Source organism: Fringilla coelebs (genome assembly GCF_963513975.1).
Source record: "Fringilla coelebs genome assembly, chromosome: 10".
NCBI lineage: Eukaryota > Metazoa > Chordata > Aves > Passeriformes > Fringillidae > Fringilla > Fringilla coelebs.
This window is the reverse complement of record NC_140036.1, coordinates 10,965,636-10,992,727: the sequence shown is the minus strand read 5'-3', so window position 1 is coordinate 10,992,727 and position 27,092 is coordinate 10,965,636. Positions and strand designations below refer to the sequence as shown.

Here is a 27,092-nt window from a genome sequence, read left to right as displayed (position 1 = left end):
CTAAGGGTTTTTTTCAATGCAGCCTTCATTCTGGGGTAAAATTTGGGATTTGTGAAAGTTCTAAACCAATATACACAGTCTCTCAGAATGACATAAGTAGCATACTTACACTCAGGCAAGTTGGTCATTGTTTCACCACCTTCACACTGAATAGTGTGTGTATAAATATATATGTATAGATGTCTGTATAGAGTTAGTGTGCAATTTGCTATTGAAAGCAAATGCAAACTACAGCAGTGACCTTCCTTCTATTTCTCTTCTTGGGGGTTCAAACGGCTATTTTTCATGTTCATAATGGGCTCCAGTATCTGACTTCAGCTCCTCAGTGTTTCTTGCAAAGAAGTAAATAAACCAGTGAACCAAAAAGAGATCTATGAAGCCCAAGTGTCTTTATTGAGGCTGGGTTCAAGTATTTGTTTAGCTGTGGTAACTAATAATAGTGCAGTAAACCAGCCAACCTGGTTGCTTCTGGTTTGCTTCCTTTTGAAGGTAGTGTGCGCCTTCTGCACTTTGTCAGGGCGTGTGTCATATTAGTGGTTGTGGTTGTACCTGTTAGAGGGGGCTCCAAGAGAATACACAATAGTTGGCATATTTCTATTGCTTCTGTGAATGTATCTTGCATAACACTGCCAATATTGATAAAAGGTCTTGTTATACGTCATGGAAGTGTTTTATAGAGGATGAAAAGAAATTAAAACCATAATCTGCAAATTCCTAGGCACATGCAAGATTTTCAGTTGTAAAGTGCCCCATTGCAATAAATATAAAGGTCTTGTTTGCTAATACCGCTAATATTCCTTAGACTGACATTTAGGAACTCAATTTTATAGGCTGAACACCTTGTTTTTTGACATTCCTGCCTTTTTTAGTGAAGGGGACAGGATCAAAAACATGTCTTTCTAGGGCATTTAATGTCTGTAATGCAAGAAAAACAGAAGTTTACCATGTATGATCTAGTATACGTATGATCTTCAGTGATTCAAAGCACATAGTGTTTGTGTCCCCATAAACCTTGTTTTGCTCAGCTTGCTCAGTGGCATTAAGCTGCGTTTGTGTTAGAGAAATATGCAAAATGGGTAACTGCACGCCTTGGATGTGTGCCTGGCTGCACTCGAGAAGTCTTAACAAATGTTGCATCGTTGCGTTGAATAAAACTAGTGCCGAATTTATTTTTTTGCTCCCAGCAGCGCTTTCTATTTATATAGTCTCTGTAAGAATACGTAACCCTGCTTCGTTGAAACTGGTTTTTTTAAAGCGGTAAGGAAACGTTGAAATCAAACATTTCTTAAGGCTTTTCCGAGGCGCCGAGATGGGCCAGGGTTTGTGCGGCTGCGGGGCGGGTCCCGGGTCTGGCAGGGCGGAGGTGCGAGGGCGCGGTCGCTGCTCCCCGGCCCCGCCGCCGCTTTGTTGGCCCGGGAGCCTTTGTTCGTAGGGGGACGACAGCAGGAGCTGGGCCCGGGCACGGTGCGCAGGCGGCCCTGACCTCGTTCTGCCGCCGGCTCCCGCGCCGGGGCCGGACGTTCCTGCAGCGCCCGCGGCGCCGAGCCCGCGGCGGGGCTGAACTTTGCATCCCGGGACGCAGCCCCAGGAGCTCCTCGCAGATAAGCGGCACGGCCGGCGGCCGCAGCCAGCGCGGCGCCGCGCGCTGTGTGTAAATAAAGGACTGTATATATTTATGTATTTGTGTATTTATACACTCCGTACCGCCCGCAGCACCTGGGCGCCGCTGGGACAGGTGCGGCCGCCTGGAGCCGTGGCGGGGATCGAACCCCACTCCTGACAGCGGCCGGCGCGCGCCGCCAGGGAGAGGCGGCGACCGCGGGTCCCGGCCGGCCACGCCCTTCCGCCCCGCCCCCCGGGCCCCGGCCCGGCGGATTGGCGAGCGGTGTGTGTACACACACGGGCCCGGGCCAATGGCGCGAGGAGGGCGCCTGACGTCACGCGTCGCAATAGCCAATGGGCGCTCCCGGCCGGCAGACGCCGCCAAGCTTGTGCGGGGGAGCAGGACCGGGTAGCGCTCGGCGCGGGGCGGGCGCGGGGGGGCGGCGGGGCCGGGCCGGGGGCGCTGCGGGCGCTGCTGCCGCCACGCACCGGGGACCGCCCGGGGGTCCCGGCTCCGGAGCCTCCTCGCCAGCGGCGAGTGCGCGGCGCTGGCCCGGCCGAGAGGCGTCGTCGACGCGACTGGATCGCTCCTTGCCGCGGCGGCTGCCAAGGGACCGTCGCCGTCTCGTCGCCTCAGCGTCGCTGTCTGGGCCCAGCCCGCGCTGCCGCCCGCCTTACCTTCCGTCCCTGGCCGGGCCTGCGGGTGAGCGGGGAGCGGGGGACGGGTGTGGGGGGCTGTGAGGGGGAAGGGTAGCGCCTTTCTTCAGCGATCAGCGGTCGCCGCCCCCCGTGCCCCGGGCGGCGCGGTCCCGCCGGCCCTGCCGCCCCCTCCCCGGTGCCTCCGGGCAGCGCGGTCTCGCCCCACCTCGTCCCCCCCGGTGCTTCACGCCGGGCGGACCCGGGAGGCCGGGCGCCGGTGCCCGACACCTGCGGGCGGGCCCGGGCGGCGGTGACAGCCGGGACGCCTCCTCCATTGTGGGGAGCGCTGGCGCGGCGGGGCTGGGCCGCGCCGGGCTGTGCGGGCTGCGGAGCGAGCGGCGGCCCGGGCCCGGGCCCGGAGCGGGAAGGCACCGGCCGAGCGGCCGGCCCTGCTCAGTGGTGCCTGAACTTCGTGTCGGGACGGTTCTCCCCCGCGGGTCTTATCGGGAGAGGGTCAGTCCGGCACAACAACAACAAAACTTCCCTGCCTGCCTCTTCCTGGGAGTTACAGGCCTGCCCGGGCTTCCAGCTGTAAAGAGCTCAGCGGCAGAGGTGAACCCAGTGTAAACACCGACTGTTGGAGCTCAGAATACAAACAATAGGAGGAAAATACGGAATAAGCAAACTTCCTTGAAATGTGGAAGAAAACCGCAAATGAGAGCATGCTCCCTCATTGAGTAAAGGGGGGATGCCGAGCTGTGTATCTCAGCTTATGCCGCTCTCCTCTGGAGAAAGGACTTTGGGTTTCATTTTCTCTGTAAATTCTTGATTTGACAGAGAAAATGAATAGTTTTAATTGATATGGTATAATATGCCAGGTAAACATTTTTACAAATTATTTCTTGGTCAGTTTTCATAATTTTGAAAGCAGCTCAATTATTTTTTTGACTCTTCATTAATATGGCTCACAGTGACTTTTTTTTCAACTGCTATCACTGATGTAGCTTAATTATGTTGACAAAAGGTAGTAAAATGTTGGAGGTTGTGTGGTGCTGTAACAAATTGCAACGTGATACAATCTTTGATTCAGAAATAATGTTATGCTGATAAAAATGGATGCTGTTAAAAAAGAAATTAATAGATTTTTTCTATTCCTTTACCCTTCCCAAATTAACCTCAATTCTTTTGATTATATTTATATAATATTATATCCTGTCATACACAAAAACAGATCTGTGTAAGTGTGGTAAGGACTGAGAGGACCAGTGTTACAGGGCAAATGCAGACCTGTGTTTCACAGCCCATATTTATGCCAATGCTCTTTATACTCACCGGTGGTTTTTACGCAGTGAAGTATTGAATTTCAGGAACTTCTGTTCAAACTAACGTGGAGGGTGTTAAATATAGCACTTTGAAAAAAACATGGAGGACTAAGGAGAAGTTCGTGTTATAGAAAAGAAAAGACTTGGCAGGAGAGGTGGTCAGGAGGGAAAAGAAATCAACTTTTCTTTTGAAAAGTTTCTTACTCTGAAGTGAGTCTAGTGCCTCTAGAAGAGGACAGAGTAACAGGTCAAATGATTTAGTTCTATACTATGAGAAAAAAGAAAATTATTAAATATTAATAAGATTGTCTCATGGGTGAATTTAAGAGTGATCTTCTATTGCTGTCAAATTATTTGGCTTTCTTTTAACTACTTCCCCTTTGAACAAAAATCACTACTGCAGCATAGCAAAAAGAAACCATTTGACTTGTACTATCTTAATAGAATTAATTTTACAGAAAACACACCAGTGAGAGGAGTGCTCTTAATTGCTACAGAGGGTTCTGACTGGCTGCCTCACTCTACAAAGTGGGAAGGTACAGTTTTCAGAAGAGCATCTTGGCAGCAGCTCTCCAGTGTAAAAGGCACAGGCCAAGCTACCCAGCTGGGCAGCAGCAGTGCTGTTCTGCAGGGGCTGTCAGTAGGACAAGAGCAGTCCTTATCTCTCTCTGCTCTTGTCTGTGTTGGACAGCCCTGTAGAGTCCTCTGGTGCGTCTGGGCACACTTCCTGAGCAGTTGTGAGCACCCTCCCAGTAAAGATCTCTCAGTAGCTTTGGCTAAAATTGTTCAAGGTTTAGTGAAGAAACAGGGACCAAAATTCCAGCGTTACATCCTCCTCAGGGGTGTATGATGTTGGTTTAGATGTGCAGACCCTGTCGCTGTGCCTTTGAAAGCTGAATGTGAATCTCTAGATGCAATATAATGTAGTGACTTGCTTGGTATGGAGGAGAAGCTGCTGCAGCCCATCCTATGTAGAGAGAAATATTTAAATTTCTGTATCCTAATGTGGAGCAGAATGAATTCTAGTTATAGCCAGTCTAATTCAGTTCTTGGAATTGCATTTTTTCTGGTGTGCTACTTTAATATAATGTTCTTAGGGCTGCCTCTAATAAGTGATAATCTCTTAAATTGTTTGCTTTTTCAATTTTTGAGTGTAATGGTGTAAGACTTTCTCCGCTTCCTTTCCAGTTACATTCACTGTATGTGACTCTTAATGAAGCAACAGTGAATCTTAAAATAAGGAAAATCAGCTGTCTGTTCTGCTGCAAGGAAATACACTTGTGGATTTTTTTGTGCATAAAGCCAAGAAAACACTGGAATCAGATGGGTTTGTCTCAAAACTTTGGGCATTAGGTGAAAAACAGCCCCAGTGTCTTGGTGTGCTAATAGGGCACATAAGATGGTGGAGCTGAGGGCACAAATGTCTGTGGTGGGATCTGGGAAACCAGGGATGTGCAAGGAAATATTCTAAAAAGGTGCAGGTGTGGTAGGGAATGAGAGTTTTGTAACAACTTCCTGGATTGATTCTTCGTGTATGTTTTGTAACATCCAGTATTAGAATGAAATGAATTATTTTTCCCCCCATTATTTGATTTGTAGACTATGACTTCTCTGCAAGGATCTGAGGCACTAGTAAGTGATCTTACTTTCATAGTTTCATTAAAGGAAATCCTTTGCTCCTTGGTCTGATGTCCCGTGGGCAGTGATAGTTTCCAATAGAGGGCTTTACAGACTGCTCAAATTTACTTTTATGCTTTTCAGTATTTATAGCATAAAAATCAATCTAAGCAAGTCAAACTGCAGCCTACAACAGTTCAGTTTGTAAGACCACTATATTGGAACTGTAACAAAAGCACAGTTTTGTAGAATATCCTACTTCTGGTGAAATACAGAACATGAATGAAAAATGAAAAAAGGTGATGTTTGAAAATAATTTGAGGTCCAGCTATTAACTTAGTACTGTTAAAGAAACTCTTTGCCTTTCAGAATACAGTTTGCAAAATCCACAGCTTTCTGTGAATCCATTTGTGAGGATATTTTGTATTTACTGAAACCTGAAGTAACTCCTGGATTTTTGTAGCACGTGAAAAATAATGCTTTAGCCAGCTCTCCTCCAGTATTGGCTGTCACTATGGAGCCTGAAACCAAGCTGGGAAAAGATGAGTGTTTGGTTTTGTTAGTGTGCTTGGTTGTGAACTGCAGCAGTTCAGGTGTTGGCACAGTTTCATTCTTTCTGACTTGATAATGTTTAAAAGAGAAGACAACTTGATTTTTGGTAACTTCCCAAATCATTTAAGCACGAGTTCTAGAAGGAGTTTCTTTAGAGGTATCTTTGAAGGCATTATCCAGAATTGTCACAGCCCTGGGATCTTCCTGGTTTACAGTCCATAGGATACTTGACTGAAATGAATAGCCAGGTTTAACGTGACCTGTAGAAATCTTCCACTTTATAAAGGTGATGTTGTTTTGACTGGGTTTGTGTTATTGCAGTCAGTGGATGTGCCCTGACCACCAGGTTTTACACAAACAGAGGTCAGAGGAAGCAGTGATGGTAGCTGGGACTGCTTCTGTTCCTCTTTGCTAACAGTGAATGGAGTGCCTGTGCCCAAACCATGGAATTTTTGTTAATATCTATCGACCAAACTCCATTTGTGAATGTAATTCTGGTCTTGCAGCTCAATTTATTTTTTCCTGTGGAGCTTAGAGTATGCTCCCGTGTTTGGCAAGGCAGGTTTCTCCTGTTCCATCAGGTTCCTGCTGCTGCCAGATTTGTCTTGGTTTGGGTGGGAATAGCAAATGATTCAGTTGTGGCTTACAGCCTCTTTAGTACTTTTGTTCAATGGAGTCCCTCACTGACCTCTGTTGGGTGATCTGGCTGGGTGTATGGGAAGGTTAATTTGATAGGAATTCATAATCCATTTACCCATGGGTGGTGTACACAAATATGTTCTGTGTGAATAAGGGACCATTTTAATTTACTGTTTTCTTACTGCAGATTTCAGGGTGGGAAAATAGAAAAATAAGGTCAGAAATAAGGTTGCAACAGGTATTTACTGTCTTTAAGGCTGTGAACTTTTAGTTGTATTGAGGAATTCTTCGACTTGGTAGTAGCTATTATAATGCTATTTGTGGGAATTAAAGCAAATATATCAGTAGCTGCTCATTAAAGATTGTAAATGCCAATGCATTGACATACTAAAAGTCATTTGTGAACTGTAATGGTCATCCAAGAATATATGGTGGTAACATGACCAGTAATTATAGATGAGATTAGAAACTGCAAGTGAAAGTGAGCTTATGTCCTCAGAGTGAAATAAGAAACCATGTGTACATGGGCTCTCCATTTCTTGGAAGGAAGGAGTTAGGTAACTTCCTTTTGTTATAAAGTTGACCTTGAGATTTGAGGAATGTGAGAGATATATTTCTGTTCTCTTAAAGGTGCAATCAGGTTATTGTAAACTTCAGTTTATTTAAAATTCAACTTGCAATTGCAAATACATTCAAACATTTTTTTAGATCAATAACTTCATGCATACAACTGATACAATTTCAAGCTGTTATTGATTTGGTTTAACAGCAGACTTCTGCTCTCTGTCAAAAGCAAATTATTAATCCTGCTTCTTGCTGTATAAGAAATTGAGGAAGCTGTGATCTGGAGACAAAAATATCCCCCTTCCTAATGGATTTTTGAAGCATGCACACACCCCACTGAATTCTTCAAAAGCATACATTAGTCTTCATATGAACAAGCCATATGCAACCTTTTGTCACGTTCCATTCCATAAGTAAATTTTGAGGCATCATGAATGCTTTTTTCAGAAATGGAACTGGTCAGTCAGTGGCCAAGTCTAGGATTGGTCTGTCCTGTGCACAGGCTGAGGTGGCCTTTGGAGCTGTCAGGGGTCACAGCATTTGGAAAACTTTCTTGTACTCCCTGTCAGCCCCACTGTTGGAATTCTGACAATAGCAGAACTGAGATGGCTCACTGAGGGGGTCAGGTAGCAATGGGAGCTGTTGAGAGTGGGCAGCATTGGGAAGGAGTGGAAAGTGGAAGAAGTGGGTAAAAGTGGAAGATCCCCTGTAGCGGTCTTAGCGGGGGGGGGGGATCTCAGAGCAGTGCAGTATGTTTCATGGAACTGTGCCCTTCAGGTAACATTGTGTGCTGTAATCAGTATTTGTGAGCTTGTTCATCACCAGAAAAAATCCCTTTTTGCCTTTGTACCAAATGATAATTAAAGAAGTATGAAATTTTTGTAACCTTTACCCTTTGGGGAATACTGTCATAATCTTTGACCTGTGCAAGAGTAGAGTTAAATAGTGGCATTAAACTAGAGCAAAGCTTCTAGCAAACTATGAGGAAAATGGAAGAAATAGCTACTAAGTCTTCATAATCAAATTTTTTGTTGCCATATAACTTGGTGATTTTTAATTAAATGCAAATGTAAAATTATCTTCAGTTCATTGGATGTTAAGTGAAGTGTAGCCAAAAGTATATCTCAACAGTGTGGTTAAACATTTCGATATATTTGTCAATACACTGATAATTCTGGAAATTTTTAAATCTCAAAATTAAAACTTAGAAAACCAGATTAATATCTAGAGCATTCTCTGATGTATCATATAGTGTATGAGCTGGTGTTAGGAAGAAGCTGGTGTGGAGTCTCTGTAGACAAAAAGATGCTGTTTTCAGCTGAGCTTGATTGAAAGAGGAGCCAATGTATTCTTGGCAATGCGCAAAGACCATCTTACCACGGCATTTTACAGTCATCACTTAAATCACTGAATTTTTTTCAAACGTCAATCCATTGTGAAAATTAAATTTCTTCAGGCAAAAATGTGTTTGTGAAAATACAGTGTGCTGTTTATTCTGAAAGGAAGTTGTACCTGCTTCTTGCTACTGAAGCAGCAGACTCCCAAGTGTTGTGCCTGTATAGTAGTCAGCTATGGGCTACAAACCCAGTGAGAGAACAAAAAATGAGCTTATAGAATAGATTGTCTGCTTAAAATAAAAACCCTGCAGCTAAATTTCTCTTAATTCCAAATTTATCTTGGTAGTAATAAAAGTTGTCTGTAAATCTCAAAAAGATGTTTTAGATCATGCTTTAAGTGCTGCATGAATGTTACCCACTGTGCTGATGTCAGGCCCGTGTACTCTATCTTGAATGACAGTAAGCTCGTTTGGGGAATTAAAAGAGCCTTCAGAGGTTCAAGGGCTTGGGAATTATTCCATGTGTTTAATGTAAAGTTCTCCTTATTTGGACAATAAGAGACTTGCTTCACCCCACTGATTCAGAAAGAAGCCATGAGTGCTGCCCCTGTTCTTAGGCATGTAGGTCGCTGCTGGTGCTGGCATGGAGTGGGTCTAGGAACATGCCTGGGAAACCAGGTCCCTTGAGGGAAGGAGCACCCAGGTCCAGGTTGCTGGAACTGGGGACTCAGCACTGTCAGGACTGGGCAAGCAGCAGAATTTGAGGGTCAGCAGTGCAGTTAAATGAATGGAGACTTTGAGCTAGGAGAGAGTTTGAATCCAGTGTTGGATTTTCAGCTAGGAGAGAGTTTGAATCCAGTGTTGGATTTTCTTCCCATGTCACGTGTTCTTCTCACTCAGACCCATCTTCACCGCTGGGATTCAGGATTTTGAGTAGCCTCCATCAAACAGTGCTTTTTCTAGTCATGTATACATGTACAGTCATGTACTGTGTACATTAGTAGTAAATAATAGGTACAACAGTGAGTAAATTCAACAAGTAGTGGGCGTAATTGGGATGTTGCATTTGGGATCCACTCCCAGAGTCCTGAATGGGATCCGGTTCATTTGTTGCCTCAATATTTAAGTCCTTGAGGGGACATTTACTTTTAGCAAACCACACAGGTTGGTGGATCTCCCTCATGGAGCTGAAGTGCTACAGTTTATACTGATTGAACTTGCAGGAATGCCTCCTCTGTTTTTCCAAGTTCTTTGTGCTATGTAAACTTGAGTTATAATTACTGCTGTTGCCAGGAGGTGTCAGTTAATTTTTTCTGATGATACATTGGCATTTTGCTCGATCTTAACTACATGATGAGATCTTCACTTTCATTTTGGGTTCAGGTAGTTTTATCTTTCATTTGGATCTAGGTTTAAAGCAGTAATGCTCATTTCCTTTTTGTGTTGTATAGTTGGGAGAACTTCTGTGCTTTGGATTTGCAGGCTGCAGCCTTTTAACTCAAGTAAAGGTGATTAAACAATGACACTTTTAAACTGAATATTCTTCTCAAATTATTTTATTTTGTTAAAAATTTGTAATATCATTCAATGGTCAAGTCACTTAGACTTGCTTTGTTCAGTCTCTCTAATCACCTAGTCTGTTATCTACTAGGACTGTTTTGGAGGCATACAGCTGCTCACAGTAAAGGCTGGAAAAATAAGGTGTGATACCTGCCAGACCTTCATCATACACATCATGGTGGAAGTTCCTTTCAAAGGCTTCCTTAGAGCTACTTTCTAATGTTATTTTCAAAATAGAAGTTACTGTGTGACAGCTGAAGGTGATGACTTACTTCCCATCCTGTGTATGTGACTTGTTGAATATATACCTTGGTTGGCCTTTTTGAAGAGCTTCATTGAGTGACAAGCTGGATGTTATATGGCATTACTGTCTTGGTTTTTTTTAATCTCTTTTTTTCCAAAAAGGAGTTAGATATTGAAACATGTTTTCGGAACAAGTTGGAGAAACACTTCCTGGGAGCAGGTGGATTTCTGATAAGTACCTAATAATTCTGAATTTTACTGATCTGAAAACTTGAGACACACTGAAGCAGCATATGTGTAACAGGTGGTCTAAGCCATGTAGATGCTGTGCATAAATTAGTGGTTTTAAACTGAGCCTGTACTGATTAATAAGGAGTCTTTTTGTTACTGCTGTCTTCTGAAATCAGTCTTGTAATAGTTGAAAGTTAGTACTGTGGAGAGGGATATGAAGAGTATAAATTACTTTCTTGTGGAAGGACTGGTGTTATACAGGTTTCTTTTTCTTGAAACTCATCACGCTTTCCTCTTATCTGACCCAGTTACCTGGAATAATTTTCACTTTACAATACTGTTTATCAGGTAAATCAGAAAAAGCACTCCTTAGTGGTGATAAAAACCATTCTAGTATACTAAAATATCTCTTTTTTTATCTTTCATGTGTTCTGTAAAGAGTTTTCATCATAACAATTTAGGTGATTGTCCAAGAGTTGTCTTCATTTGTAGATGTTTAATACTGATGTAATATTACATAAATGGCAGTTTCTTTTGGGAACTGGCCTCTAGCACTGAGGAGGATCTTTGCATGGTGCTGGTCTAGGTGAGGGTGTGACTTGTACTGATAAAATTTTAGAAGAGAAGCCAGGGTAAGTTTGATAAAGCAGAGAACAGACTTATGTTGTCTTATGGGGTAATTTAAAAATAAGACTGGACAATAGATAGAAAATAAACATAAGAAGGAATGCAATGCTATTCTGCAGAAAACTGTTTTCTGTTTTGCACTGTTTGTTGCACTGGGATTCAGCTTCAAAGTCACCAAAACATCAAAATAGATCTGGCATTTAACTTGTAGTTAGAATAGGTACAGATAAAACTCCTGTACTGTTTTGCTATAACTAGAGCTTGATTACCTGGGCTTTTGTCAATTTCATGCTCAAACTGGCTTTTTAATATCAGTTGCATAAGTAATTAGAAAATATGTTCTAAAAGAAGAAGGTACAACTCAGAGTTTACAAAGTCAGGCAGTTTGATTGGCTCCTCGTACTGTACAGTATATGACCAAAAGGCAGTTTTATGGTAGTGGATTATAAACCAAGACTTAGCTTATGAAGGGACAAACGTAGTTCCAAAAAAAGCAATCTTTGTGTCTCGTGTGCTCTGGCCTCTGTCTTTATGCAGCTTCATTTCAGTAGAAACCAGCTAAAAAAGAAAAAAGGTTGAGTTTTATGTTTTTCTGTCTGTGTGGTACAAGCACATGCAGCAACTGGGAATGAAGAAAATCTCCATTTTGAGGCCATCTGTGTCGGTTCTTTTGTCTGAACCTGACAAGAGGTCATGGCAGATGGTGGGGTCACAAAGTCTGGCTTCTCGGGCTTGACAAAATGTGTTCATAAAGCTGGAAGAATCCCAACTGTTCTTACTGGCTGAAGAGCATTGTGGCAAAGGACTGTAATAGTTTATGGACAATACCTTCTGGATCATTAAGCTTGACAGCAAATAACTTGCCATGATGAACCTAGTTTGCTTATCTGCAAATAAGTTAAAAGTGCTCAGCAATTATGTTCTTAACTACATTTTATTTGCGTAAATTACTTGTAAAGCCTCTTAAAGAGAGGGAGGTCAGACTGCAACGGGAATTTTGGCCAGAGCTCCAGATGATGGATTTGGAGAGTTCGTCTGCAGGGGTCAGAAATGTCAAAAAAAAAAACCAGCCACCAAAGATCATAATTTCAGATGCATTGCAAAAATTCAGTATTTGCTCCTTGCCATGACCTCTGTAGCTTTATGGCTTCAGGTTTCAGGATTATTACAGATCCAGTAGCTCCTTTCCCCAGGGTAGGAATAGATACCTCTTTGTAGTATCTTCTCTAAAGCCAGAGAAAAATTTGTAGAATTTTCTAGGATGTTTTGTGGTGAAACTAAAATGTACAAGTTTTCACAGGAGAATGTCTTAGTAGATTTGTGTGGTGTTATGCTGGAGTAACTCCTTAATTATGGCTGCAATAAAGGGAGGCACCAAGGAAGATAAGTACAACTCAGTCAACAGGAAGTGGAGGATACCTCTAGGTTGAATAAAATGGTTTTCCACTAATAGTTTAATTGATCTAATACCTGAATAAACCAAGAAATGTGTAGAAACAGCTAGAATTTAAAATACTCCTGGGTTATCCAAATCTACTAAAGCAGTGATGGGATGTGATGGTAGAGTTCTTCATTAGTTGCACACACTACTGAAACAACACCTGGCACTTTCCTGGAGGGAGGTGAAGACACTTGCCATTCTCAAACTTGACATAGGTTAAAATAGAGAGGAAATGGCATAAATTGCATCCTACTTTTGTAGCTGGTGAGTTCTGCTGTAAATGGTCATGACTCTTCTTTGATGAGTAGTTTAGGTATCTTCTTAATTTTACTGAATTGATTCCACACTTCAAAGTGTGAACAGTTTACTCTCTCTTACACATCCAAATGCAATTCAAATGTTTTTTGTTTTAAACTGCATGTAGTACTTATAAAGTACTTTTCAAGGTACCTGAACATTTTGTCAAGTTAATTCTATCTTTAAAATGGTTTGCATTGACAACATTGATTTGTAACTTTTCTTCTGTTTTCCGTAAGGCTTCTGGAAGCTTTCATTTAAAAAAAAAAAAGTAATCTTAAACTATTTTTTGGTGTACCAAAATTTTTATCTTTTCCTGAAATTCTAACATTATAATTCCAACTACACAGGTTTAATAAAAAAGCATGAAAATATTTAAAAAATGAGTTAGAACTGAATTGGGGTTTTTTTGCATGTTTCCTAAAAATTCTGAATGTTTTCTGTTTTTTCTATATATACATTTGATTTAAAGCCTTCTCTGTTGTTGGCTAAAGAGACAGTGAAGTAATTCACTTGCATTTTTAAAGCCAATCTGCATTAAATGCAAAAATTGCATGGTTTTAATTATAAAATTTAGTAATGATATAACATGATTTGCTAGGACATTAATGTAGTCAGGCCTTTATGTCAGTTGGGCCCTTATATATAGGATTTAATCTCTGCCTGTTCCAAGCAATGACCATTTTTATATCTCTGCAGAACTTGATTATCGTGGTGATTATTTTCTCAGAAGCTTGGGTTTCAACTAAGGTATTTCATTAACTGTCTTACAGGATGTTCATTTTAAAGATTCTGTGAAGATGAAAAGGGATATCTTATGGCTTTATGAAATATAAAGCAATACTGTCTGACATGACGGCAAAAAATGTAAGTATAACTCTTTAATATTTATTACTTTTCATATTGGCATTCTGCCAGTCGCTGCTGACTTTCAGAATTGTGTGGACAAATATAAGAAATCAATCACAAAGACCTTCAAGTTCAGAAATCTTATCTGATTTTTGTATTCCACAAATATGTACCCCACCATCTTCTGCACTATTTTGATAAATTTATACTGGTTAGAAGCTCTTTAAGCACGTGGAGGTTAGTTGGTCAGATTGGTAACTGAGGCAATGTTTTATGCTGTTTTCATATTGATCCATTCGGGTCCCTTCCAACCTGAGATATTCTGTGAGTCTATGATTTCTCTAACATTTCTTCAAACTTACATGAAAGCTGCACATTTTGTTGAATCTTCTCACCTTTGCACCTCTGTAAAATCCTTCCACTGAGTCTGAGGCTCAGATCTCAAGAAAAAATAGAAGAGCTGCATATTATTTGGCTACTGTTGGTACACTCTTGGTTTCTAGAAGACTGAGGCCTTCTGGTTCCTTTGCTTGCTCATTACCCAGCCTGTAGTGGTGTCTCAAGGCTCTATATTTGACTCCTCTATCCTGAGTTCTGAGGAAGCTTATGAAATGTCTTAACATCCTGACCTTAATTTTCTGCCTAATTAGCTGTGCTTCCTGAGGTACACAGCTTGTATAGAGAGCAGTTCTGGTTAATCCTGGTGATCAGTGAATTGAGTATGACTTTGGGCCCTGGGCAATTTGCCTGTTGACATCCTGCATTCTAGTTAAATCTGAGTGGGGTTAGGAACCAACACCACCAAAGAAGTGCCCCACAATGAAAGTGCAGGTTATAGCCTAGGAATGTACTCTGTTCAGTAACTGCAAAAGGTTTTGTGCATATTGGGTTAGATTGGTGCCAATGATATAGTTTGATTAAATTAATTCTCAAGTGTTGGAAATTTCTTTTGGCTTTATTAATAGCTTCATTTGGTGTGTGGTTCCAGGCTTTGAGGTGTCTTATATCTCACTTTTTGATTCAAGCTTACCAAGATATAAAGTGTATATGTATATATTCAAAGCCCTTTGCTTACTATTTCATAGGTCATATTCATCTCTAATACAAATAAGTAATTTTACTGATGTATGTGGAACAGCTGCATAAATCCAGGTCATTTGTGGCTTTGACCTTTTGTTTGATGCAGTCAAAGGATAAATACCAATCCCAATAAAATCCATGGAGGGCTGTGTAATAGTCATAGAGTGGCACGGGCTGGAAGGGATTTCAGGAAATCGTCTACTGTGGGGTTTTGTTTAAAGCTCTTTGACACAGGAACCCAGTTGCTTGGTGCTTTGTTCAGGGCTCCATCAGGGCTTTGGGTTTTGAAAATCTCCAAGGACAGATGTGACATTCACTCTGGGTAACCTACTCTTGTTCTGAATATAGAAATACAATTTTGTTGTTTACTTCAGCACAATGCTATGGTTACTTTAAAGAAGAAATATTTTATTGGTATGCATACTTTGAAATTTTGCATGTCAAAATCATGCAAACCTAATCAGACACCTAATATTTATGGGTTTATGTTTAAAAAAATCAGGTGCTGTGGTACAAATGAATGTAGGACTCAGTTTTAATGTTTACCTGTTCATGTGGTGGTCATATGCTTTGTGTCATTGGTAGCACTTCTTAGGGTTTTCCCAACCTTGGTTACTCAGAATTGCTCTGGTTACTCAGAATAGTGTCAGCCCTGGTGTTTCCTGGTGCTGCTAGAAGGGCATAATGCTTCTGAATTTGCAGAGTTGCAGGGTTTAGATTCTGTATATGCCTGGGGGTTTCTGTAGCACAAAACCTGTTTCAGATGTAAAGTTTATATTTGTTACAGTGTCAGAAATGGTTTAGTGATTCTGAAGAGTGAGTTGAGGGAGAGAGCTTCCTTGTGAGAGTACTTCCATAATTTTCCTTTATGTTGAAGCATCAAGGAAAGGAAATTTTAAAGTACTGGAATTTGAGCATCTTCCAGGAAACTCTAGAAGTGTTTCTGTCAAACGTGCACAGCAGGAAACTGCCACCTCTGCATTCTGCAATCACTGCTCCTCAGCTGGGCGTGTGTGTGCTCCTGCTGTATCACAGCCCCGTGCAGTGAGCTGTGGCTGGAATGGCTTTCCACCTTGCAAGAAGCTGTGTTGAACAACCTCCTGTCCAGCCAGCTTGTGCTTCAAGCACGTGCCAGAATGTTCCTGTAGATTGAATGTGTGTGCAAGATGAAAAACCTTCCCTGTCACTGCTTTTCCTTCCTAACTCTGAGCACGTGATGGGAAAATTATCCAGGCTGGGCTCACTGATCATTTTCTTTAAACACAGGACCCTTTCTGGTATCTGTTTGTGGGGTATTGTTTGTGGGTAATTTGACCTTCTTGAACTAATATGAGCAAAGAAGCTATGAATAATAAAATGTTGAATAAAAAAGTTCTCTTGGAAAAAAGATGTTTGTGCTTAACACATACATTGTACCCAGATGTAATTCATATCACCCAGTCCAACTGGGTCATTTCATTCTTTACTTATATGAGAAAATGTGGTTTTTTCTTGCCTGTTTTTTATCTCCTTTCCCATCGGTCCTTCAGGTAAAAAGACACTAAAACAGTATTAACAAATAGAGGGGAAAAAAAAGAGCAAATACTCATGGTAAATTTTAGTTGAGTTTACTCAAACAAATGAGTGACATAATTTCAGCAAGTTTTTTTAATAAGACTGTTAGTTATTGATTGTGAAGTTGTTTGTCAGTGCTTCTCAGAGGGTGGCTGTCTTGCCATAGATAAGGTCAGTTAAATGGCTGTGATGATCTCCTTTCACATTCAGCATGGAGAAAGTTTCACTGCTCAGGGTGGTCACAGAGACTTGCCCAGCCAAGCAGTAGAGAGGGCTGGGCTACAAGGCAAGCTACAAGAGCTGCTCATGGCAGTTGGCCCCATCCAAGACTCTGGCTGAGTGAGACTCTTTCCCCTCACCCTGTTTGGAAACTTAGTCACCTAACAGGAAAGGCAAACAAACCTCTAAGATATTGAGGAGTATGCAAAGGCCTGCCAAGTCCTTTCTTCATCTTCCGTCGTGGCTGGATTCCTTGTGCTGCAGATGAACAGAAGCAGGAGTCCAATTCCTGCCATCCCCAGTAATCCAGACACTCTGGGCCAGTGTTAAAAAGTAGAAATATCACAGGAGCAGTACAAAAAGTAACAAATGATACCAGTTAAGCATTGGATTGTTTACCGTTTTCAGCTTAAGAGTTGTTACAATACAAGATTCCCAAAAGCAGTGTGTGGTCTGTCTCAGATAGCAAGGTGGCCTGGGAACTCTTGAGCAGTGAAATGGAGTCCTATAAAGGTCTTGCTGTGCAGCGGTATTATAATGTTGCATCACACATTGCTTCTTCTGAGGACTTACTTAGGATCTTTCTTCTGCAGGAGAAACAAATTCCGTTAGATCTGCCACATTTCTCACTTCAGTTCTCATGAAATTCAAGTTTGCTTTCAAGCTCTTCTAAACTTAGATACAAGGATTATAAAATTGAAATTTTTTTATAAATTTGCTACTAGGATCATTGTAATGAAAACAACATATTTATTTCTGTGCAAATGGAAGTTCTGTGATTTTGTGTCATTTGGATCGCTGAAGTACAACATACACACAAAAAACCCTTTCAAGTGCTTTGTTGCATTTCATTCTAAATCTTTTAGAGAATTAAATGTGGAAGTTAGAATTTTTTCTTTCTGATACTGTATATGTACAGCATGTTCATGATATTTATCCCTATGGACTCCTATTCTTTCCCTGAATTTAAAATTTCTCCCATGTGTGTTCTAGTTGCTGCAGAGGAAGGCAGGGCTCTTGGGAGAAGCCAACACTTGTTTGTGTGAAGGCAGCAGGGGTGTGAGCCAGCAGTGCAGCCTCTTCCCCTTGGCTGGGCCTTGCAGAGCTTTACCCTGGGCAGTTCCCAGCTGTGCCAACCTCTGGTTAAACATCTCCTCAAGAGCACATGCTCCATGTGAGGAGCCCCAGTGGCCTCTTACCACACAAGGAGTATTCCTTGTGCCCATGCACAGGAGATCCTGGAGTGCTGCTCTTTTCCTGGATCTGCTACCAAACCTGCTAAGGAGATGTTGTGGTTTGTTTTTATGTCTTCTCCCTTTGCCCTGCTCCCGCCCGGGCGTTCCTGCTCGGGCCCTCCCAGCCCTGCTGCATCGCTGCTGTACCGGTGCCACCTGCTGGGAGACAGCCCGGCAGTGGGAGGGAGAATGGGACAGCCTCTGACACAGCCTCTGGGGACAGCACAGCAGCCCACGGGCCTGTGAGTGAGGAGGCTCTAGCTGGGTGTGCCAGGAAGGGCAGGAAAGGGGCAGTCCGACAGTGACAATGCCCGAGATAAACTGCAGCCTGCACTGAGCATCTCGAAGGGCTTGTTTATAGGAGCACATAACTGAGCTCTTTTGGGCAGGGTTTTACAATCAGAGTAGTGCAGGAACTTCTTATGTGTCTCCTGATGGGGGAAAAATCTTAGTAGAAGTATTTTCAAGAGTCTGTCACAATGCTGTGTGCACATCTTCCTCTGCAAAAATTATCTGCTGGATACAAGGTCTCTAATCAGAATTGAGAGACTGAATGCTTATAGCAGATATTCTTTTGTCTTGTGTAGTTTATTTTAGTTAAGTTTAATTTACCTAAACTTAAATGATGCTCTGACTGTAGTATATTAAAATTCTTCAGGTGGCCCTAGTACAGGTTCCATTATTGCTACATACATCTGTAAAATAAACCAAAATGCTTGATCCTTCGTCATATGATTGCCTTCTTTTAACTTGGATAGTAGAACCCTTTGTCCCAATGATTTACAGAAGTACTCACATTTTATAATATTTTAAAAAGAAGTTGGGATATGAGGGACTTCCCATCTCTTCCTTTCCTCATCTAGGATGATCTTGTATTTTTCTGTACAAACTATGCTTTGTGTGCATGCTAAAGTCCGAGTTGCACTATTCTGTATAAGATTTAAGTTTTCCATGTCTCCAGTAGCTTACCTTCAGTAAATCAGTGTATCTCTGAAGACTAGGGAATGTATTTAGAATGCATCAATAGACACATCTCATACCTGTTCTGTGCAGCTTGGTACTGAGGCAGTTGGACATGGGCAGATTTCTGCTGTGTTATTGGTGGCAGCTGCTCCCTTTGACTTGGAGGGGATGGTGCCTTACACCATAATAGCCAGAAGAGGTTGCTTGGGTCATATGTAGTACACAGTCAGAATATTCAGGGTGTTTTTTGGATAACAACTTAGTTAAAAGTAGACTTCCCAAATGTCCTGGATACCTTGCCTTGAGTCTCATGCACTTGTTAGACTCTACTGTCCACAGGATTATGATGTTTCATAATGCTGAAAGTTGCTTTCATAATACTGCTAGTTGCATATTAGAAAACATAGAAAAGGTTTATCATATTTTAAGACTTCAAAAATGTTTTGTTCAGGTTGGTGTGACTTCCACAAATGGAGACTTGAAAGGATTTATAGATCAGAACCAGAGTCCAACAAAAGGTAAGAGAATTCTGTTTGATACATACATTAAGACTTATTTCACTGCAATATATGATTGATTCACATTTGGGATACTGAGAATTTAAATGTTCAAAATATATTTCATACATCCCCACCAGTAGTTGTTTAGTACCAACATGTGTCAGTAGCAAAGATGGGAAGGTCTTCAGGATTTCAGAGGAGAAAAGAAGGTGTAGTAAAAATAACAAGAGGATAAGCCCTTTTTTCATTCCTTGATGGTGAATTATATGCTGAATTTCCTGATTTCTAGCCCACCCTTAAAGTTCCCTGATTCTCTTGTAGTCAAAATGACAGAGAAGGCTAAGCATGATGTCATACTTCTTTCTAAATGTTCTGCACAATAATAATGTTTTGTCCTGTGCTGTTTTATCTTAGCACTTCTAGATTAATCACTTTTGACTCAAAAACAATTTATGATCAGTCATAACAGCTATGGTATTCCAGTAAAATAAACCCCTTATCTATATTAGAAAACTCAAGGATTTACAGTTCAGGAAACATTTCAATCAGCCTTTCTAAGTAAATACTGGTTTGCTGTAATCCAATGCATGTAGTAGCAGGAAGGTTGGTTTTTGGCTGATGCCATCAAACCTAAGAGACTGAAAAATTGAAACAACTAAACAGAAAATGGCTGGAGCTACAGTATCTTCCTAGTTTCCTAAACTCTGCAGACCATGACAAACTGGTGGAGGCCTTTGAGAATTATTTATTGTACATTGTGCTTCATTGTTTTGTGATTATTGTGTTGTGATGCTAGGGAAAAAGACTAAGTGCAACATTTTCAAATAATTTCTGAAACAAGCAATTGATTTGTCCAGAAAATAACTGAATAACTTTATAAAGTATGGGTCATTACTGTTAGGAATATCCCATTCTTTATCAGATTTTGCTTCTGGGATGATGGATGCATATTACCTCCATTTTTGTATATTTTTAAAAATTATATGATCTAATGATTTTCTTGTAACCTTGAGAGGTATAGTTAGAAATTGTTGCCATCTGTATTGAAAGAAAATATCTTGTTCACAATGGATTCCTCTTCTTAGAACATCAAATATTCCATAAAAGCTGGGGAAACTTGTACAGATACAGCCAATATCTAAGCTGTCTCTTACTTTCAGTTTAAAATATCCTTTACTTCTTTTGGCATGTCCACTGTTGAACTCTGGAAATTATGGAGGGACGAAAAACTCCAAAGAGGCATTCAGATCCACTGTCTCTTAACAGGGCTTTGTGAGCTTCCTAGTAAAGGCAGTTTGGTTTCTTTGGGTTTTTGTTTGTTTGTTGGGGTTTTGGTAGTGGTGGATTTTGTTTGGTTGGTTTCTTTGGGGTTTTTTGTTGTTTTTTTTAAAAAATATACATTACTTAAATTAAATAATTTGCTATAATAAAAATAAAGGCAATTTATTGCTACGTGTCTGGGCCTGTTTATACTGTGCCTTCATAATACCCTTAGACTGAGGCATGATGCATTTATGGTATGTTCAAAAACAAAGGAGAGAGGCCATTTGCTCTACTGAAGACCTTTTTGGAAGCATCAGATTTCAAGGGCTAGAAATTTTTGCTTACAAAAAAGTTGCATTTTTCTTTTCTTTCCAAAAAGATAATTGTGGTGTGTGTTGGTTATTTGCCTCTGCCCAGCAGAGGGGGCCTGGCAGGGGGAGCAGCCCGGTTAAATCCCAGAGACCAGCTGGATGCCAGGGCACAGCCGTGGGGCACCTGGGACTGGGCACATCTGCTGCTGCTGGGCCATAGGTACAGGATTCTTACCTTAAAATGGGTGATGCAGACTCGCACAAAGGTTTTGAGGAATCTTGCTGTCCTTAGTTAATACTTCTTTGTTACTGCATTCCCAGTTCCTATGAGTTTGCATGTTGTTCTTTGTTTACTGCTGTGGAGGGAAAAGGGAGTCCAGCCACAGAGCGCCAGTCTTACAACAGGCTCCATGAGCCATTCCTCACATCATAATTGTAGAGGGCTTGCTTTGGGTGGGAATCTTCACTTCTAAGACAGTTTCACAATGAAGTTCATTTCAGTGCATCTTTCTATTACACAGCACCTATCTTTTACTAAGTCCTGACAGGGCTGGTGTTTTAAAAACTTGGTGCACAGAGTTGCTGTCAGAGAAGTACTTCATTGTATGCTTGAAGAGATCTGCTAAATGACCAAGACATCAGAAGCAGTTATCCACAGGCCTGTGCCTGGTGCTTTCAGATTCATACAGCTGTTAACTCCTGTAGATTTGTCTCAAATTGGACAGTAAAAGATTGGAATTGTACTGTTCAGTGTAAGCCTGAAGTACACTGAAAAACTGTCTTTCCCATTTTATTTTTTTCTTTTCTACAGATCTCTTGACTTCATCTCTATGGAATTTTTAAAGTTAGGGTTTTAGCCCAGTAATTTTGTGCAATGCACAAATGAAGAAATGTACCGAGAAAATACTTGTGTACTAATAATGCAATAATAATTCCATTTTTTCTATATGCTTTTATCATACTGATCTTGGAGATCAGTACATTTACTGATCTGTCTTTGTGTAATAGAGGACCCTGAGGATGCATCACATACGTTATTCCAAAATATCCCAATGGGCTGCTGATATCTCACAGCTCTGAGCTGGGGTTTTTGCCATCATTGTCAAGCTGTAGGCTGTATTATTAAAAATGGCTGTCATTGAGACACTTTTAAAAAGTGGACATTTGTTTAGAGCTCTCAATATGAAATCCAAATTACCACCACTTCCCTGGTGTTTTGTTTGAAAATTCAATGGGTTTTTCTGTTGATGTATGCTTTGTGTGTAACCCCAGCTGGTTGGGCTATGCTCCCCATCAGCCATGGTCTCCTTCAAACTGGCTGTGACAGATTCTATAGATTCTCCAGTTGACATTGTTTCTGATTATCTTTGCAACTAAGCTGCAGACCTAACAGATTTAGTTATACAGGAAAAAAATCACTAAAATCTCTTCAGCTTCATATTTGTCTAGGAGTGCATGTTGTTTATGTGAAATCATGCTATTTAGGGTGGCACATAATGATTTAAACTGAGTTTGGTGAGCTGCTTTGTGTGTGCATGTGAGCATACATGTACATAAGCATGAATAACTTTATCTCTGACTGCTTGAAGCTGAAGATCATTTAAATTGATTTTTTTTTTCTTTTTGTGCACCAGTAAAATTATTGCACAAATGCCAGGAAGAATAATGGTTATAGCAATGATGGTTTTTTAAAATATGAATTATAGCAACACTGGTTTCTCTCCCTGAGAAGCAACAATAGTGGCAACTGAAGAATAGGAAAATAATTTGTGTAGAAGCAAAGTGCTTTTGTTCTGGGAGAAACATACATATATATATATATTCACTGGCAGATTCTTATTCTGAATTTGCTGCAGTGCTAAGGAGGCTCACTTTGGGATGGCTGTGTATTGCAGTGAAAGCCTCCCTATGAGAGTTTTAAGTGGGTTTCTTTCCCATGTGCCTGGTTTTCCATAGGTAAATGGGAATAATGACACTGACCTCCTTTGTGCCTTGAAAGTACTGCTGAGAAACATTATATAAGAATTGAGTATTATTATACAAATCATTCCAGTTTGATCCATCTGTGCTGACCTTTTCCATCCATGCAGTGAGATTACCGTGACTCAAGGCTGATGGGTCTCATTGTGTTCGGCTTATCACTGTACTCGCTGCTCTTGTGCCCTGGGACATAAATCAGTGTAATCTTTTTTGTCCCCAAATGATGGGTGTTATTAAGACTTGGCATTTATTTAGAATTTGGTCATGTTTAAAGCCTTTGCAGTTGCTTTGTGATAGTATATATAGTTAGTTGGATGATATTTCTGCTTTCAGTTAAATACTGAAATCTTTTGAATGTTTTGTCACATGTACTTCCTCCTAAATATGATGATATAATGATATAATAATAATACTTTAAGCAGTTGAGGTTACAGGAGTATCTGGACCATGATGCTTTTTGGAAAAAAAATAAAATGGTAGGGAGGAATATTTTATTTGTAATTGATAAAACTTTCTGTTTACTATTTTTTCAGCTGCTGACAAACACAAAAATCAACCTCTTACTGTGAAGAATTTGGTTATTCTTTCTTTCTGGCCACTGTGGATAAGATATACCTCACTTATAAAAACAAACTGGTTCTTTTTCATCCGATCTGTATTTTAAAATCTACACATCCACATATTTATATTTGCCAATTAAGAAAATTAAAAGTAAGAACAAGGGGAGGGAAACATTTCTTTGAAAACTTGGTCAACTCTTAAGATTATTTTGACAGTACTGCTGCCAAATGAGGGATTTGTGTAGGGATTAGAGGATGAAAATCTTGTTTATTGACAGTAACTCTGCCAAAAAGACATTTAAACACACACTATATGTAAGCAAATGTCTTTTTAAAATCAAGATCAGGTCATTTGAATGACCCTTGTATTTACTGAAGTTACCCCAGTGGTGCCAATGTTCCACTATGCAGGGAGCCTTGTAAATGAAGGCACAGTGCACCAGTAGCTGCTAATTAGTGGTTTATTAGTGGTTTTTCCCAGGCTGCTCAGTAGATCTGGTGGGTTTATGTGGCTTTGACCATGGGTCTGCATGTATGTTCTCAGCAACCACAGGTGCAGCTGGATCCCCATGGATCCCACGAATCCCCTGGATTCCATGGATGCCAGCCTGTGTGCTGCGGGCTGGGCAGGGACAGGCTGTGCCCAGTGCTGGGTGTGCTGGGTGGCCCTGGGCATTGTCCAGTGCTGTGAGCCCCACATGGCCACTCTGGCATGGACAAACATGACAGCCCAGTGCCTCTTGCAGGCTGGGAAGTGCAGCTGGAGGCAACTCTGTGGGGTAGCCCTGTGGTTGAGCTGGGAGCCAAAACTGACATTTCACAATTTTACTGCACTTAGCCATGTGACCTTATGCTGTCAACACCAGAGAAAGGAATTAATTTCTTTTCCCTGGTAAGAAAAGGGACAAGGAGAAATAGTATGAGAGCTGATCTTGGGGGTAGTGGGGTCAAAAGTTTCAGATGCAGCAGAAAAGAGGAAAATTCCTACAGCAGTATTGGGAAGTGACACGTCATTGATGGCAACAGCCTGGAATGAGGGGAGAGACTAGGTTTTGATGGAATATGCTGGCACAGCTTGGGAAATCCTGGGCAAAATCCTCTAGCAAAAGTAAAACTGGCAAGTGAGAGAACTCTTCTGAGCTCAGCATAGGAACACAGTGTATGTAAACCATGAATTACTGTGTTGTGCTCTCTGGCACTACCTCACAAAAGATTTTTCATAACAGAGCAAAGATTAACTGCCGGGGGTGGGTTTGCAAGTGTGGGAGGTTTATATTTGTTTTTCTAGGTGAGTTCCATGGCTGAATAATTTATTCATTTTATTGACTAGAGATGCAAGCTGCTTCTGAAGATGTTTTGAGATACAGATTTGCCTTTTGGAAAATTAATAGTAGTAGTAGTAGTATTAGTCCAGATGCCAAAAGAATCTACACAGAACATTAGAATATCCTAGTCTCAATTTGTTTGTATTTCTCATATATCTGTTGAACATTTCTTATGAAGGTGAGACTTTGCATAAATCTACATCTTTTCTACTTCTGTGCTGTAGCTCCAGAAGATAAAAGATCCTTTTCCCTCTCAGTTTCTGCTTCCTGTTGCAGAGAAGTTACTTTGTTGAATTTATCACTTTTCCATAACCTCATGGAAAGCAGGTATACTAAAATAAAATGTAAAAAAAGAGACCATGATTCAGGACCAAGTGAGAAGAAAATTGCGCAGTGGAGGTGAACAGGTGATGTGAGAAAAGACAGGGGAGCAGGGATATGTAACACCACTGAGTCAGCCTGGGCCATGTGGGCTAAGCTGAGTGTTGGCTGGCTCCTGTGGGAGGAGGGCTGGTGCCTGTGCTGCTCCGAAGGGACCTGTCACCTCAGATGCCTTCAGCTGCTGGCTGCAGTGCCAGAGAACATTAGTAGCTCTCCAGGAACCCATCCTTGTCCTCATGACCCCAGCTAGACCCAGGCTGACTCTGGATTACCAGGCAGTGGCAGCTCTTCCCTGTGTTTGGTTGTGCCTCAGAGCCCACCCCCCCACGCTGATCAGGCTGTGTGTAGAACAGGGGCTGCTCTTTGACTGATCGGTTCCCAGCTCTCCTGCTTTGAAGCTGTCACAGAGAGAGGAGCTGCTGCCACCACAGTGGCAGTCTGGAAAAGCCAATGTGCTCAGGGCTTTGAGAGGCTTGTGCACAGCAGTTTGAACACCCCAGGAGTAGCTGCAACAGTTTTGATTTAAACATTCCAAATAATCAAGATGCAAGATGCAATTTGGGATAGAGGAGGAGCAGCAGTATTTTGGGGCTGTCAGCACAGAGCTGCTTTTCTCTGTGGAAGGCAGGATGATTTAGATCCATAAGCAGTTCGGGATCACAGAGATGATAAACATCTTGGGATGAGAACATCCTGCACTGGAGATGGGATGGGAGACTTTATTGTGACATCCAGCTGTCTGCTCTGTGACTTTAGGTGAGTTGTAAAGGCATCGCTTGCTCCATCTGTCCAGTGGCAGGCTGTGGCTGGCTTACATCAGCAATGACTGTGGCACGCTCTGGGACACTCAGATGAGGAATGGTTAAGGCTTTGAAGGTTTATGGATGCATATTTTGTACACATGATTATGATTGTAAGTAGGATTTGTATGTTGGCTTCTTGTAGAAGTATTCTCATTAATTTTCACTTCTAATGCAGAGGAATGTCAGGCTGTGCACTCTTTGTCTTAAGCAAGAATAATTTTTTTCTGGAAATAAAATACATGTAATTTTAAAAGTAAAATAGTGAAGGTGTAGTTTTGTGAGGTGTCCTTGTGACATCTGCTGAGAGATCCAGAGCTTACCTGAGGGTGTGTTCACAGCAAATGAAACAAAGCCAACCTGAAGAGTGGTGTGAGAATTTGCCGAAGTGTTTTTCACAGGTTACTAAGGAAGTAATTTAAAACTCTGCTTTTACCATTCTTTTTAGGTAATATTTCAGTAATCACATTACCAGTTTCCAGCACCAACTCTCCAACTAAGATTTTGCCAAAAACCTTGGGACCAATCAATGTGAATGTTGGACCCCAAATGGTAAGTTTTGCAACCCCAGTAACACCAGCTTGTGTAACTGGCTGTGACTTCCTGGTGGTGTAAGACAGGAACAGGAGAGGAACTTGCTGCCTCCTGCCTCAGCCACAAAGTGCCCCAGCTGGATGGGAGGGTGGTGACCTGGGGGCACAGCAGGCATGGCATGCCAGAACTGCTGCTCCCAACAATGCTCTTGTATGTGCCCTTAGGGGGTGCCTATCTTCTGGGCTTTGAGTGGAAATTGAAACAGCTTTACCAGCTGACATTTTAACTATTACTCGAAAGTGTATTAAGAAAATCCCTTCATTATTGATACTCTTTGAATGTTTTAAGTCATGTTCTCACCAGTAAATCTCCAGAATTGTCAGAGAATGTCTTTGATGTGTTGGTAGAAATTCTAAACTTGTTGAAACTACTCTTCTTAAAACTCTCTTTTCCTGTCCATGATAACTGTATATGTATATTGATATTCCAGGGATTTTTTGATTAGTTTTGAGAAAAAATATAGATTTTCTGGTGGTCAGAGAGGTAAATAGGCAATGCTGTGAACAGTTTCTAGTAACCTGATACCTCCTTGCCAAGCACTTAGCCTGAGAACAGAACCATTTGATGTGTTTCATAAAAATGGTGTTGGGCCTTTTTCACCTGAGCAGTGTTCAGTGGGGGTTTGTCCCAGCTGGGCAGAGGGGCCCACACATCTCAGCCACCCCCGTGGCACTCCCTGGCCACAGAGCTCTGCCCCCAGCACTGGCCAGGGGCTGCCTGCCAGGAGCAGCTGAGTACGGCAGCGCTGATGTCTCACAGGCCTGTGCCCTGTGGCACTGCACTGGAACAGTTCTGCCACTGAGGATGT

At 41.5% G+C, this 27,092-nt stretch overlaps 1 protein-coding gene across 5 annotated transcripts in view; it reads left to right on the top strand.

The window, feature by feature from the left end:
- Window positions 1-2,071: 2,071 nt before the first annotated feature.
- TFDP2 (transcription factor Dp-2) overlaps window positions 2,072-27,092 on the top strand; it is a 53,429-nt gene continuing 28,408 nt past the window's right edge. For 3 of the 5 annotated variants that reach the window (XM_084212057.1, XM_084212055.1, XM_084212054.1), the window contains exons 1-4: window positions 2,072-2,305; window positions 13,444-13,537; window positions 19,022-19,088; window positions 26,139-26,242. In XM_084212057.1, coding sequence (XP_084068183.1) covers window positions 13,496-13,537; window positions 19,022-19,088; window positions 26,139-26,242 — 213 coding nt within the window. In that variant the 5' untranslated portion in view covers window positions 2,072-2,305; window positions 13,444-13,495. Of the gene's footprint in view, window positions 2,306-13,443; window positions 13,538-19,021; window positions 19,089-25,695; window positions 25,804-26,138; window positions 26,243-27,092 lie in introns of those variants that run through there. The other 2 variants (XM_084212058.1, XM_084212056.1) reach the window with 2 other exon arrangements.